Source organism: Martes martes, assembly GCF_963455335.1.
Source record: "Martes martes genome assembly, chromosome: 18".
NCBI lineage: Eukaryota > Metazoa > Chordata > Mammalia > Carnivora > Mustelidae > Martes > Martes martes.
In genome coordinates, this window is record NC_137906.1 from 9757492 (window position 1) to 9773799 (window position 16308).

A 16308-nucleotide genomic window follows, 5' to 3' on the forward strand; every position below is an offset into this window, starting at 1 on the left:
CAGACCCGTTCCCCTGGAGAATGTGGAGAAGACCGAGGGCGACGGTTCGCGGACCCAAACGGGGCCTCCACCCTCGCTTCCCCTTCCGCCGGCCTCCAGGGCGTGCTCCGCTCCCAAGCCCGGATCTCGTTCGCCCGGGTCCAGGCGGGAGGACGCGGGAAGCCACAGCCACAGGTTCCAGACCCCGCGCGCCCAGAGCTGGGCCCGCAACGTAGCCCCGCGGCGCGCCCCGCCCCGCCGTGTCCGCGGCCGCGCGCACGCACGCAGGCGCGGGGGCGCACGGCGCGGGTACGCGCAGGGCCGGGCCGGCACGGTGGCGGGAGCGCGCGCGGCTCCGGGAGGCGGCGGCGGCGGCAGCGGCGGCGGAAGCAGCGAGGGCGGCGGGCGTCCGGCTCTGAGGAGGTGGTGGTGGTGGTAGTGGTGGTGGCGGCGGCGGCGGCGGCGGAGGCGGCGGCTCGGGACTGGGCTCGGCTGGGAGCGGGAGAGGGTCGGGGGCGCCGGGTCGAGGGCCGATCCCCCGGCTCGACCATCCTCCTGCCGCCCGGACGCCTGGGCCGCGGAGTTTGTGTCCCGGCTCGGACCCCGGCGCCCAGCCCGGAGCCGTAACCTTGAGGCGGCGGCGGCGGGGCCGGGCCGGGCCGGGCCGGGGGGCGGCGGCGCTGGATCCGCGGCTGCCCGATCGTTGGCGGGAGATGTCGAACCCCGGGACGCGCAGGAACGGCTCCAGCATCAAGATCCGTCTGACAGGTACGGCCGGCGGGAGGCCCACCCGCCTCCCCCCTAGCCCCCCGCACGGCTCGGCGCCCGCTGGCGCCCCGCACGGCCCCCCAGCAGTCCCGGAATTTCCCGCAGAGCGCCCCGGTATACTGGCCCTCCCCCACGCCGGCCGTTGTCCCAGGACCTCGTCACCCCCCTCGGCGAGTGCCCCTCGCTCCTTGCTCCCGGCCCCGCCCCCTCGCTGTTCCCGGCCCCGCCCCCTCGCTTCTCACCCCCCACCGCACCCCCCCCACGGCCCTGTGGCTTCCCTCCTTCTCCTCCCACCTGCCCCGTCGCGTTCCCCCTCCTAGCCCCCTTCCCGTTTCCCCCCGCCCCCCCCGTCCTGGTCGCTCCCCTTCCTCTCCCCGCCTGTCCCCTCGTTTCTCCCCTCGTGGCCCCGCCCCCCGCTGCTCAGCCCCCTTCCTCCCCCTCGCTTTCTTCCCTCTTCCCTCACCTGCCTCCTCGCTTTCCCTCCTGGCCCCGCCCCTTGCTCTCGGGCCCGCCCCTCGCTTCTCACCACCTTCCCATCCTCTCTCGCCTCCCGGTCTCTCCTCCGCCGTGCCCCCGCGCTTCTCCCTCCTGTCCCCCGCTTCTTACCCCCTCCCCCATACTCTCTCCCTTCCTCTCTCTACCGACTCCCCAACTTGCCCCCTGGCTTCTCCCCTCCCGGACCCGCCCCTTTATTCTCCCTTGGCCGGGCTCCCTCACTTTCCCCCTAGGCCCCGCCCCTCATTTTCCACTTAGTCCCGCCCTCGCTTATCTCGCGGCCCCGCCCCCCTGCTTCTGTCTCGCTGCCTCCACCCTTTCCTTCAGCCTCGAATTCCTCAGTCCTGTCGTGTCGCTGCTCCCGGTCCTGTTCTCCTCACTTCCCCCCTGGTCCAGACCTCTTCAGTCTAGTCCACTTCCTTTCTGCCTCAGGCCAGGCCACTATCTGCTCCCGATCGTGCTTCTTCAGTTCTTTTCTGCATTGCACTTTACCAGCCCCGCCCCTCTCCCCGCAACCTCCTTGAGCCCTGAGTAGGGCTGAGGGTCCCCCCGCCCCCCACTGGAGGCTTTGGCAGCAGCACTAACGCAGACTCCTTGATTCGCTCTCACCGAGTCTTCAGTGAAATGCCCGCGTCTGCTAGGAGGCTCGGTAGTGCCGCCTTCAAGGGGGGTGCGGAGCTCTGCTGAGGGCCGGCGGCGCGGGGGTTCGGGGAGTGTGGTCGCCAGCTGCCTGGTGGAGGCGCCCCTCGCTAGCCGCCCGGGAGATCTGCCCCTTCGCGGGCTGCTCGGGGCTGCGGTGCTGCGGCCTCCCTCCCAGGTTAAACCCTACCTGAGGCCCGGTCGTGCGCTCCTGCCCGGGGTCTTGCCGATCTCCAGTATTTCCAGCCTGGGAGAGGAAATGAAAAGTTGAGGCCGATTCCTGTCAGGAGGCTTTCCCTTGGATTTCTCTGTTCCGCGGCCAGTCTGGTCCGAGTCCGGTCAGATCCTTTCCAAGAGCGAATGAGCATTTTGGACACTTGATGGCAGATGCGTGGCCCTAATTCGTCGGTAAAAATCCAGTAAAACAGCAATGGGTGATTGGTTTCAAACTAAAGTTTCCTTTGAAAGTACGTAGTTGTTGCATGATTTATTTTTTCAAAGGGGTTTTATGTATATATGTAGATAGATAGATAGATATAGATAGATATAGATAGATATATGTATAGCTATATATATCGGGTTTTTTGGTTTTGTTTTGTTTTGTTTGGTATAAAGATGTCAGATTAGGTTACAGTAAGATAATGTGATCAGATAATGATTTGGACCCAAATCCAGAGCCTGGTTTTGTGAAGTAACCGCCATGTATCCCAGGGATCTTTGCTTCTGGAGGAACATAATCCTTCCAGGGCTAGTAGGAAACGCTTCTCACCATGTAGATACAGTATATAAATTGTTATTTTTATGGTTACATGAAAGCCGTGTTTTTGACTTTGTAATCCTTGTAAAACTTTAATTACTGGCAACTTTAATTTGATTTCCATTTACAGTGTAATCTGTAATTGACATCAGATTGGTTTCATTTTTCTTGTTAAAAGCAGGAGTAACTGATTTCATGAGTTCTGGTAGAAATGTGACTAATATTTCAGAAGTAATAGGTTCTAATTACAATGTTTGTGTCAGGTGTGTATATGTTCATCAAACCTTGTTGGCTTGTGTGGGCCTATCCCTGGTGAAAGGGAAGGCTTGGTTTGTCCTCCCAAATGATTTTTGGATTCAGAAATTTAGATGCTGAAGATACAGAAATGTTTTGAAGAGTTTGGCATGGCATTTGCTATTGAAGGATCAGGTGATGAGGGTTATTTCCAAAGCCCCCTTTCCCTTCACCCCTATTGGTCTTATTGAGGGTCTGGGACGATCTGTGAGTGTGGTCCTCCCTGCAACAGAATTGAGTTTAGCGGTGATTGCAGAACCATATGACCCATGTGTGTTGTCTGTTGAATGTTAATTGACACGCTGTTATGTTAATTAAGATGCTGGAATCCTATTTCGTTGTAGATAAAATAGGTTTTGGCCTCATTTTTAAGGTTGTCAGGAGTTTGAAATCTCTCCACTTCTGGCCTGTGGGGTAGCCATCTTTCAGAAGTTGAGTACTCTTGCTACAGGTTTCAGAGTTTATTAGTATGTGTCATATTTGAAAAGAAAAATTTGTTTTTAAACAGGGATATTCTAACCAGTCAGTAATATCACACAGGGCATGATTCAAGGCAACGTGTGAAGACATTGGAGTATAAAAGAGTCTTTAGAACTTTGGGGTCTACAGTTGTATTTGGTGATGAGTAGAGGATTGGATTTATAATGGAGGAACGTGATTTTGATCAGACCTACCATAAACTGCATGATATGGAACAAATTATGTAACCTCACTGGGTCTCTGTTTCCTCCTATAAAATGAGATTTCAACTTTATTGTAACATTCTTTGATTCTCTTTCTCATTTTGGCTACCTTCTTATTCCAAATTATGTTGGGTACTTACGCTTTCTGTTACAATCAACGCTGATTTTCAGAAATTTGTGTTAAAACACAGCACTTGGGCGCCTGGGTAGCTCAGTGGGTTAAGCCTCTGCCTTCGGCTCAGGTCATGGTCTCAGGGTCCTGGGATCTAGGCCCACATCGGGCTCTCTGCTGGGCGGGGAGCCTGCTTCCCTCTCTCTCTCTCTGCCTACTTGTGATTTCTCTGTCAAATAAATAAAAATAAAATAAAATAAAACACAGCACTTGTGTTTGATTTAGGTGAAGCATTCATTTTGTGTATTGATTAGGATATATTTTTTTCTTCCTGTGGAACCCTTTCTGTTTTTGCAAATTATTGGGTGGTATATGGAACTGCTTTGGAAGCCTGGCCTATGCAGTAAAATGAATATTTGACTCTTTATATTTAAAAGAACTTAACTGTAATGAATGTCTTTGTGGTATTTTAACAGGGAAATAGTTTTTAAATAGTTTCAGTAGGTTTGGGACATAATATGTGCAAAATCAAGTTATCTTAACATTATCTTGCAGACATTTTGAGTTCACTAGCAAATCAAACACTTTGGAAACATTATTATTTTAAATTCGAGCAGGATTTGCAAAATCTTTCTTCTTATGTGGTACGCAAATGAATCCCAGATATGTTATTTAGGCCACTTTGGGTAAAAGAGTGGAATTTTGAGCTTTAAGGGTTCCGCAGTGCTCTTCAGGCAAATTTCATTTTATTCTAATGTTAACCAGTTAGTTGAAATGGCAAATGCCTATAAACTTTTTTTTTGCGTTTTTATGCCTTGAGATACTCTCAAACCTCCTTGTGTTTTTATAGCTTTTGGAGCGTGACAGCATATTGTGAAAAGAAAAATTCTAATTCCAAGTAGAGGGGGGAGGAGACCTTCCTTGATAGCATGTGGAAACAGAGGCTATTTTTAAAGTTGTAGCACATGGAAAGTAAGGGAGACTTGGGTTCGGCCATCCAGATGAGGCTACTTGGAGAGAAAAAGTTGTGTTAATAGCTGTCAATAACTCTGATTTATCAGTAACAGGTGGCCTAATTGATTTAGACTAGTTTGGCTTCTCTGAAAGGTTAAGAAAGCTGTTAAGAGTGTTGCCTTTGTCAGGTTATGCCAGCAGGGAACCTGGCTTATGTAAGGCAGGAAGAACTTTGGGTTTTAACAACCATAACCAGGATAGGATGGGATAAGTCATTTGGTGTTTAGCCATGAGCTGCTCCTGAGTTTCTAGAACATTTTCCTCAGGGTCAGCCTCAAGTTTCTAAAGGTATAGTCAAGGCACTTCTCTGAGCTGAATTAGCCAAGGGTGTGGGATGGGCTAAATCAAGTAACTATGGCAAAACCTCAATTTACTCTAAAAGAAATCACGTTCTGCCAAATATAGGTTGTATTACTGATTTTATTTGTGATTTGATCACAGTAAGGTTGTTTTTTCCGCCTCAAATCCATTTCTTTTTAAAGCTTCTTGACCCACCTAACTGACCTGAGCAATGAAATAAATAACTTTATACACTTTATTTTTATCTGTATTTTCATAGCAGTTGTAGTGAAAGCCAACTAGAATTTTTGCCTACAAGTCTAACTATTTGAGGTCAAAACTCCAGGTTTTGCAACCTTGAAAGTGGTGTCTGAACTTTGAGTTATTCCTTCTCTTCTACAAATTTTCATTTTCTCTGTTTGGTCACATTGTCAGGTCCTAGTGTGGAACGCTGGGTGTCAAGAGGTTCTGGGACTGAGTCACTCGGGAAGAAATCTTTCCTCATGAATAAAAAAAGAAAGACTGACCCATAATATTTCAACATCAGCTCAATGATCCACTTAACTAGACTGGCTGTTTTGTAACATGTTTGTGGGCACTGGTTAAAAGTTAAAATAGCTGAATTGTGCATTTTTATTGAGTGCCAAGAGCAAAAGGGAAGTTCAGGAACCTTCCAAAATAGATGAAATAATTTAGTATCTTGGCAGGCTCTGATATTCTGGTTGAGAAACCCTAACTTTTAGAATTCTTATTTGGATCACATTTTTGTCATTTCAAAACCGTTTTAGAGGTGAAATATTTTTAAACAGAGTTAAAACTATGTGGCCATTTATTTATTTATTTTTGTGCCTGAACAACTTAAGTGACTGGTTCACTTGTTGTTCTGTAAGTGAATTTTAGTGAGAGCCAGCCTCTAATTTAAATTGGCTTGTTGTCCTCTGCACACTCCTTCTAGCTGACCACAGTCCCTAAGGCATGCTACTTAGAGATGAGCTGGAGAGCTCTGTTGAAAAACAAAACAAAAGCACCTAGCCATGTGGACCAGGCATATCTTTTTTTCAAAATGTTAGAATTACTGTTGTGTCTACAGATGTAATTTCATCCATTTGGATTTTTAAACTAAGTGGAATGTGGTTTCCATACTTCTGGATTAAAGGAAAAAAAAAAACCCTTTTATTGTTTTAAAACAAGGCATAAATAACATACAATCAATGCATCTGGCATTGCCCCCACCTGATTCCAGCTGTGTCTACCTCCCTCGCAGCTGAAAGGGATTCTAATTGGCTGAGGAATGTCGGCAACATTGTGTATCACTGAGCATGAACCTATTATGCTGGCTGCTGGGTGATGCCATTTCAGATGTTTTAAGCTCCTGAGTCCAACTTGGAGGTTGCTTTCAGGAGTCTGGAAGAGAACCTTGTGAAGCTGTGGGTTGTAGACGGTAGCCTGCTTTTTTCTTTGTATGTTGGGTAGTCGCTAAATTCTCTAAAGGCCATGGTGCTTTCTTGTGCCTTAAACCCTGGGTTGGGAGTCAGAAGGTCTGAATTTGATTTCTAGCTCACAAAAGTGCCACAGTGGGGAAAGGGGGTGGATGGAATTATGATCTTTTAGAGACTCGGTTTGCCCGGGATTCGAGATATCTGCCTTTTCGTGTCGCACAGGGACTAGATGTGCATTAAATATTTTAATGAATAGTTGTGAATTATTTGTAGAGTAGCCGAGTGTAAATACAGAGTCATAGGTTCCTGTTATTTCTAGTTCCTAAATAATTATGTAAATGCTAAAGCTAATGGTATATTTGACACTGAAGAAAATCTATAAAACCTATTGATGGACATGAAAAATGCACTCAAGAACAAACTGTTAAATTCTTTGTGCATTCAGAAAGTTCCTTAGAGAAATTGTGTGAGAAGCCAAAGCCAGCATCATCTTTAATTGTGAATCCTTGGAAGCATTCCCATTAAAGTCAGGAACCATACAGGGATGTACACTGTCAAAATTGTTATTAATTTGAAAAAGACATCAGAAAGCAAAATTGCTATTATTTGCAAGTGATACGGTTTTGTAGCTTTAGAAATCTGAAAGAATCAGCTGATACATAATTGTAAATAATTAAAAAAACTTTAGTGGGATAGGAAATTTCTCCACGGAAAAAGAAAATGGATAAAAACTAATACGCAAAGACAAACTAGGAAAAACAATTTGCAATCTGTGTGAAAATGAAAGTCTAGCTTCCTTACTTTATAAAGAGCTTTCAAAATCAACTAGGAGTAGGCCAATAACCTGTTTGCAAAGAATATAGACAATTCATAGGAAAGGAAAAAAAAATGAATTTCAAACATGCAAAAAGATACCCAGCCCTACATACCGAACAATATACCGGTTAAAACTAGGAGGGCAGCTGTTTTTCATTTAGCAGATTAGCAAAGACCAGAGAGTCTGGAAATACGTTAGGGATGACAAAGGTGTGGAAAAGGGGAAACTCTTTTACACTGTTGGCTGGGAAATGTAAACTGACATAATAGAGTAAGAATGGCAGTTTGGTGCTATCAGATAATAAGTGTATATGCCCTTGATCGAACAGTTCTGCCTCTAGGAATTTTTTTCCCAGATCCATTCACACATTTGTGTAAAGTCTTAATATGCAGCCAGGGCCTGGGTGGCTCAGTCGGGAGAGCATGAGATTTTTGATCTGGGGGTTGTGAGTTTGAGTCCCACCCACGTTGGGTGGAGAGATTACTTAAAAATGAATAAGTAAATAAACTTAAAAAAAAAAGTCTTAACATGCAAACTTGTTGCAGCATTGTTTGAGATTATGAAAGACTGGAAACAACCTAAGTGTGCATCAGTGGGGCACTAGTTAAAGAAATTACATTATATCCCTAGGGATGTGTAGCTGTTTAAGAGAATAAAACGGTGCTTTATTTATTTTTAAAATTTTTTAAAATTATTTGAGAGCTAGAGAGAGCATGAACAGGGCAGAGGGAGAAGCAGACTCTCCACTGAGCGGGGAGTCTGACGGAGGACTCCATCTGGGATCTTGGGATCATGACTTGAGCCAGAGGCAGACGCTCAACTGACTGAGCCACCCATGCACCCTGATAGTGCTTTATATTCTGATGTGGAACATTTTCTAAGATACATTGTTGAGAGTGGGGAAAAAGATTCAAAAGAGTGAATATTGTACATACTGTGTGAGTAATAAAAAATAAAAGGGGAAATTTATATAGATCTATTTGTATAGAACATTACAACAAGGATACCTCTGAGAATACTGATTGTGATTTTCTCTGGGAAGGAGAACCAGGGCATGAAGATCCAGGTGAGAGGGACATCTTTTCTCTGTTTTCCTCTTTGTATTGTTTAATCTCTTCCCCCTTCCTGCTTGAGAATAGATTGCTTTTCAACAATTACAGATGTTAAAATCAAAAAAGAATCTACAGCTCTTAAGAATTTCTTAGAGCAACAAGTACGTTAATTGCAGATAGTAATTGTTTTTGTATGTAGGTGTTCTGAAAATTCAAAATGATTTTTTTTTTTTTTTAAGATTTTATTTATTTGACAGAGAGAGACACAGCAAGAGAGGGAACACAAGCAGGGGGAGTGGGAGAGGGAGAAGCACGCTTCTCCCTGAGCAGGGAGCCAGATGCTGGGCTCAATCCCTGGACCCTGAGATCATGACCTGAGCCAAAGGCAGACGCTTAACAACTGAGCCACCCAGGCGCGCCCCCCCCCCAAATATATTTTAAAAGGCTTAAATGGCATCTAAAGGCATATATCCATGTTTATGTATATTTCTTCACAGGAAGATTCCTGGGTTCTGGAGAGTAAAAAATATTCTGCATACTTTGTAGATCTCAACAAACTTATTTTCCCAGAGGATACGTTTGTTCTGATAACACCTCCCACCCGAAATTTTTCCGGCATAATACTAAGTAAGCCCAAATGATTCTTTCCAGATTCAGAAATCGGGTCCTCCTGAAGCCCCTTTCTATAGTGAGTCCTTGAAAGACTGGAGTCGTGGTTCTGAATAATAGTGCTGGTTTATATCCTTTATTTGGAATGTCATTTGGGGTTATCTCTGACCTAATTTTAGAAAATAACCTAATGGGGTGCCTGGGTGGCTCAGTGGGTTAAAGCCTCTGCCTTCGGCTCAGGTCATGATCCCAGGGTCCTGGGATTGAGCCCCGCATTGGCTCTCTGCTTGGCAGGGAGCCTGCTTCCTCCTCTCTCTCTGCCTGCCTCTCTGCCTACTTGTGATCTCTATCAAATAAATGAATAAAATCTTTAAAAAAAAAAAAAACCCTCATCCCTAAAGTGGAGGTGAAAATGCTAATTTACATAAGTCAGGAACAATAACTTGGTATTTTCCCTAAGTATTCATAATCAGTATGTTTGCTTTCAACTTTTTAAAAGGGCTTCTTTACTAATTTTAGCTGTGCCTAAAGAAGGAATCTCTGACTCTATAAAAGTAGAAAAAGTTGTAACCACCTGTACTTCATGGCCTTTTTGTTCTCCTAGGTCTTTGGGATAAAAATTCTAAGTTTTACTGAATAGCATTTCTCCATATATTACCTACAAATGATGGATTTGAGGATTGTGCAATGTCTGCTCCTCTGAACAGGGCTAGTAATGCCTTCTCTCTGTGTGTCCTCATTCTCTTGTTTCCTCACGGTAGCCAAGCTATCAAACCAAACTCCAAGAGGGTTGGGTGTTTTGTTTTGTTTTGTATGTGTTTTATTTCTAGGTTAAAAAAAAAGCATGCAACTTGTTTTACTCTTTTTTTTTTTAACTTGTTTTACTCTTTAAAAACACATTTTACAGGACAGAAAAGGACAGTTTCTCTTGTCCTAAATAGATAATCGTCCCATGTGCTGTTATACTTGGAAGCACACTTAATCCAGCTATAATGAATTCATGCTTTACAATAATCAATAGTCATGTGTAGGAGAAGGCCTACATGTTCTTATGGGACATTGATTTAACTTTTCTTAGCCTTTTTTCCCTTCTTGATTGTGCAAGGTTGAAAAGGTGGCATGCCTCTTCCCAGACGTGCCTAAGAAACACCATAAGCTTAACATGTCCCAAACGATCTTCCCGGTTCCCTCCTCCCCAGAAGCCTTCCTCTCCCCAGTCGTCCTCGCTTCGTTAGATCTACTCAGTTGCTCAAACCAAAAACCAAGACCTGTTGTCGTTTTTCATACCTAACTTCTGACCCTCCAGCCCTCTTGACTCTGCCGCCACAGTTCATCTGGAGGCTGTCTTCTCTTTATGCCTGTTGTCTCCACCCTGGTTCAAACTGTGACCATCTCTTGCTTGGACAGCAGTTTCGTGCCCTTTTTGATTGAAATGTCATTGCAACCAAACCCTCCTGCTACAGGGTCAATTATTTCTCTCTTTCAAAGATGCTAGAAGATTAATTATGAAAGTTCTCATTCTGGATTATTTGAAAGCGGGAGCTGGAAAGAAGTTTGCCAGCATTGCCCTTTCTCCTGGCTAGTGCAGCTCCTTTACCCTCTGCTTCTGCGTTTGCTGCCTCTAGCTGCGGCTCCAAGAGCACTGGAGAGAATGACTAGTTGTCTTGGTCAGGGTATGTAGAGCTTCTCATGGTCTGATGATTCAGGGACAGCCGATGACAAGTTCAATTGTGCGAAACCATGGAGGGAAGTCAGGAAGCCAAACTGAAGATTTGAAAGAGTTTAGAATGGGAAATTCAGTCTTCGTGGTTCAGAACACGTTACATTCCCTTGTACAGGAATACAACAGTGGTTGCCTCTGGATAACTCCTGATTTTGTCCTCCTCACCACGCCCCCGCCCCCAGTCATTCCCCGAGATGCTCTGATCCTGGTCTTCCCTATCTTAGTAATTGATATCATCAACCAGGTAGGGTGTTCATTGAATTTGACCCTGCCTCCTTTCTTCAGCCAGTTTCACATTTTTGCTTCTGTCTTGTATTTATAATACCATACTTCATGATATTTTTATTTAAAAAAAAAAAAAACCAAAACAGGATGCTTTCATATGTAAGTAGCAGAAAACCTAGCTTAAATTGGTTCCGTAGGAAGCATTTTATTCAGTAAGTTAACTGAAAAGTCCAAAAGTAGTTAATAGCATGAGAAGAATCCAGTTTTGCTTTGGTTCTCAGTGCTGTGACCTCAGAACCATTCTTGGCTATCTCTTTTTTTCTTATGATCAAAAGATGGCTATTAGAAGCTCCCATGGCTATTTGCTTCTAGGTTTAACCAGCAGAAATGTTTAAAGTCCACTTTCCCAACAGCTCATTGCTAGAATAGAAGTCCTGGAGTTGATTCCCTTTGTTGGGTTGGCCTGATTTGGGTCATGTGTTCATTTCTGAACCAACCACTGTGGCAAGGATGATGGGATGTGCTGGTTGGACAAGAAGGATCCAACTTGGAATCTAGTAATGGTGTTAGTCCCACCCAACGTTTGGGACGTTTTGATGGAAGAGAAAAATGGATGCTAGGAGGGCAACCAACAAATAACTAGACAATACCATTAAAATAAATTTATAATGCTAGCTTTGTGTATGCTGAGTGTGAGGATGATAAAGCTGCCATTTAATGAGCTTAGGAAAAAGAAATATGCCTTCTTTGTAGTAGTGCGAAGCAAAAGATGCATTTTTGTAAAAATGACAGATATTTTTCCTGAGAGTTAGGAATGGTAGCTTTATATATAAACTTATCCCAACAAATATCATTGCTGATTTATATTATAGAATGTTTCTGAATTGTTGTGTCGTGTTTTTTTAATACTAAGATTTTAAACAAAATTCAGTGCAGATTCTAGAAATTTTTAAAAAATATTTTATTTATTTATTTGACTGAGAGAGATCACAAGTAGGCAGAGAGGCAGGCAGAGAGGGGGGTGGAAGTAGGCTTTGCTACTCTCTGAGCAGAGAGCCCAGGACCCTGAGGTCATGACCTGAGCCGGAGGCAGAAGCTTAACCCACTGAGCCACCCAGGTGCCCCAGATTCTAGAAATTCTTAACTCATTTCTCTGGAGATGATAGGGTATTTTTGAGAGGGGAAAGTGCACGTTAGTTGTTTGTAAGTTGAATTTAGGAGGAATAGAAAGAAAAAATTGGTTTTTATCCAACTGTATAATTTTTTTGGTAAGTGATTACCAACCCTTCTTTTATAATGAAAGCTTTGGATTAATACTCATTTTTGATATTTGGAGCTCTGTGTTTTCTTTGCTATTTTCCTAAAAAAACAGCAAAGGGGGCTTAAAGATGCTTGGCTGAGCTTTGAACCCATCTTCCGAGAAGAATGGTTGGCTCTCTCATACCTCTAAGGCCTTTCCTCTGGAGTCAGCCAGGTGGGGTGGTTTAGGAGCTGGGCTGGAGCCAGCCTGTGTGTAGATGAGTGACCTCATCTCTTAGTTCTCTCAGCTAAAAAAAAAAGGGGAGGTGGGCACCTGGGTGGCTCAGTGGGTTAAGCCTCTGCCTTCGGCTCGGGTCATGATCCCAGGGTCCTGGGATCAAGCCCCGCATCGGGCTCTCTGCTCAGCAGGGAGCCTGCTTCCCTCTCTCTCTCTCTGCCTGCCTCTCTGCATACTTGTGATCTCTCTCTCTGTCAAATAAATAAATAAAATTTAAAAAAAAAAAAAAAAAGGGGAGGGGTTGGGATATAGTTGGAGACACTTCAGTTTGTGCGTATTAAATGAAATAATCCACATGCAACGTCTGGTCCGTAGTAAGTGTTCAATGTGTGTTAGTTAATGTTAATGTCATATTTCAGTGACTCTAAGATGACTTTGAAAGTCACACCATTGTTTTATGTACCACTAAAAAAGAAACACCAGTAATTACACTACACTGTGATTCATTTGAAGATTTCAGAGATGTTAAAATCAGAAAAAATGTCTTAGAAACAATGATACATCGTATTATGGCTGCCTTTGGACTTGGAAGTCCTGGCAATTGTTTGCATACCCACAAATTAATGCCATCTGTCTTCAGTTTAAACATAATGCAGTGTGACCTGAAGTTTCTTTTCTTTTCTTTTCTTTTTTTTCTCCTAAACTTATGTTGGTGTTGGTCTCCTGTATTACAGTATTGGCAATTTAATAATTACTAATTCATTCTGTAGATTTAATAATGGATTATACAAGACCGATGGTGGGCTTGGGAACTTTGATAATTTGCTTTTCTTCAGTGACTTAGAAATAAAATTGAGTCATGTTTTTGGAGATCGTTAGTATCGGTTGGGTCAAGCTATTTGAGATGAAGGGTAGGTGAAATGATAGTACCCAGAACCTTTTAGAGCACCCAGGTTGTTGGCGGAAAGCCTGCTTAGGAAAATGCCTTTGATACACCCAAACACATACAGTGGGAAGACATAATATTGATACTTGAAAGCAATGCATGGTATTTGATTTTCTGCTAAAATTTATATGTGGAAGTATGCTGTAGAGCTTGAGCGATAGTCACAGGCTGTTTAAGAACCAATGTGCAGTAAAAAGTCACCGTGTAATCTGCTAAGCTGGAATTTAGAGTAAAATCCGTAAGGATAGCACATAGCCTCGATAGCATTCTGTTTCTCTTGGAGCCTGAAACTTCAGGTGTTGTGATGGGAGTGGTGTAAGCCTGTCTGGGCTCTTTTTTTAGACCTGTTTTTGATAATTAAGATTGAAATGAATTATGGAAGTCTTTTTGGAGACTTGACCTACGTGTTTACTTATTGCATTATTTATGGCTTGCTTCATCACCTGAATGTCAGCGGATTCCACTTTTGTTTAAGACAACTACAGGAGGCGAGCAGAAGTGCCGTTCTCCTTGTCATAAGTCCCAGAGGCTGTCCTCTGGCACATCTGGCACATGAAGCATTTAAATATTATTTGAGGGTGTTGATTATGATTTTGGAAAAGACTGGCTCTGTGCATTCCATATTTTCGTGCGTTCTGAGATAGCAGCGCTGTTTTCTTTTTGGAAACCTGGGTTTGGTTGCTGTATTTTGCTTAGGGTTCAGCCTAGCAGTAGGAAAAAAATACATTTTTATTTCAGAAAAGGAGTTTTACTTTGGGAAGTGGTACCTATGTTGAAGTAACAGAAATATGTTTTCCAGAAGGAAACTGTTTATTAACGTAAGCAATTATCACCTGCTCAGTAGCCTTGTTTATGTTTAGAATCGACAAAAGCCAGTCAAGATCTCTCACAAGGCTTTACGAAAGGATACGATGATGTCAGTGTTACTCCAGGTGTTTAATTTCAGGCAGTATGAGTCAAGGATTTGGGGTTTCTTATATTAGAACAGATGGAACTTTATTCAGAAAAAAACAACCCAGCTCATTAATTTGAAGTGTGTACATCACAGCCTAAAAATTTCAGTGAGAGTTTTTAAATAGATGATGTATGCATATGATATAAAAGGGTGTTCATCAAAAATAAGTCTCCTATCCTCCCTGTCCCTTGTCAACCAGCTTGCCTCTAGGGAAGTAACTATTATTATCATGGCATTACTAGTTTCTCTTGTATTCTTCCAAAGGGTCTCTGCTCCCTTCCTTTTCTCCCGCTCTTCGACGCAGGTGCTAGGCGAGGATGTGCACTGTTGTGTATCTCGCTTTTCCACATAACGTAGGAATTGCTCTATTTTCATACACCCACAGCTGCCTCTGTAGCAGAAACCTCTCTGCTCTTCAGAAGCCTTGTGGGTAGTGGGACCACAGGACTAGTTCTGCTGGTGAACTGTAAGATGTGATTTGTCCACGGTGAGGCTGAAGCAGTAGGAACCTCCGGCTCTTCTGTGGGGGCACTGGGAACTGTGTGGCATATGGTGGAGCCTCTATCAGCCTGGGTCCCTGAATGATGATGTGGAGCAGAGTCCCCCTTCTGCCCTGGCCCCTGCCCCACTCCCTTCCACTCCCCTGACAATGACCCAGCCTATGGTGGGTGTGTAAGGAGAGCAGGGAATAAACCTGTTATGTTAATTTGTTTGTGCATCATATCAACATTTCCGTTTTTTTTTTTTTTTTTTTTAAAGAGAGAGATCACAAGTAGGCAGAGAGGCAGGCAGAGAGAGAGGAGGAAGCAGGCTCTCCGCTGTGCAGAGAGCCCAATGCGGGGCTCGATCCCAGGACCCTGAGATCATGACCTGAGCCGAAGGCAGAGGCTTAACCCACTGAGCCACCCAGGCGCCCCTCATATCAACATTTCCTGATTGAGGTTGCCTTTTCTTTTTAACAGCTGTGAAATACTACTAAACGTAACGCCAAGTAAACCCAGTTCGGATTGTCTGATAGTTTAGGGACAGAAGGGCATCTCCTTAAAGAAGAAGCATTTTAAAGAAATGGCAGAGAAATACATTGTCCCCCAGTGTGTTACGTAGCATATCTATTTTTTTGAAGGAATATATAAATGTTGAAAAATATAAAGGAGAAATAAGCATTGTATTATTTTAATGACACTTCATTCTTTAACATTATAGTTCATCATTTTTGCATTTGAATTTGGTATTAATTTTCTAGGCAGATTATTTCTAAAGGAGCATAAGCACCAAAGCCAATTCACTGCCTTACTCAGGATTGAGCACAATACTTGAAGAGTGTTAAGGATGAGAGGAATGTCACAAAAATAGTCTCTACCGGGAACTTAACAGTACAGTAGGGAGTGAGACAGTCACTAGAAACAGTTGAGCATTTAAAAAAAAACTTTTTTTTCCTTAAAGGTGCCAGGTTGAAAAGAGAGCTCCTTGTGGGCTACAGAGGTCTAGCCGCTGGGAAGGCCGAATTTGAAGTAGCTCTGGAAAGATCTGCATGGGGAGAGGGGCCATGGGGGCTAGCACATGCAAAGACGGAATGGGGCAAAAGTGTGGCCAGACAGAGGACCCAGGCTTCAGTGACAGACTGAGGAGTCTGGGTAGCAGTAGAGAGATTCGATCAGAGAATTCTGGTTTTAGAGGCTTGCTGTGTAGGAAGGGGCCCTTTCGTGTCCAGAGGACAGCACAGGGTCCAGTAAATGGAGTAGTGTAGTGGCTAAGAGCCCGCTGGAGGCCCGTGTTCCAGTTCTAGTTTTGCCACTTTCTAGCTGTGGAAAGTGCTAGAAAAAGGGTATGCAGGGTAAGTGCTTAGAGGAGGTCGGTTGTGATGCCTCCGGTGGGTGTGTGGCTACTGTGGGAGGGGAACTTGGTAACAGTGACTCGAGGGGCTAAATTCGGCTCCTTCACAAAGTCGTTAGTGTTGTGTGTGACTGTGTTTATGCAAATGATCGGCTTTCTAGGGGCTTTATAAGGAATCCTTTGTTGGGACCAAGTGTAGACTAAATGGTCTA

General features: G+C 44.1%; 1 protein-coding gene across 2 annotated transcripts in view; it reads left to right on the forward strand.

The window, feature by feature from the left end:
• Window positions 1-502: 502 nt before the first annotated feature.
• SMURF1 (SMAD specific E3 ubiquitin protein ligase 1) overlaps window positions 503-16308 on the forward strand; it is a 105607-nt gene continuing 89801 nt past the window's right edge. For both annotated transcript variants that reach the window (XM_080829708.1, XM_080829709.1), the window contains exon 1: window positions 503-747. In XM_080829708.1, the coding sequence (XP_080685834.1) occupies window positions 693-747 (55 nt within the window). In that variant the 5' untranslated portion in view covers window positions 503-692. The remainder of the gene's footprint in view (window positions 748-16308) is intronic.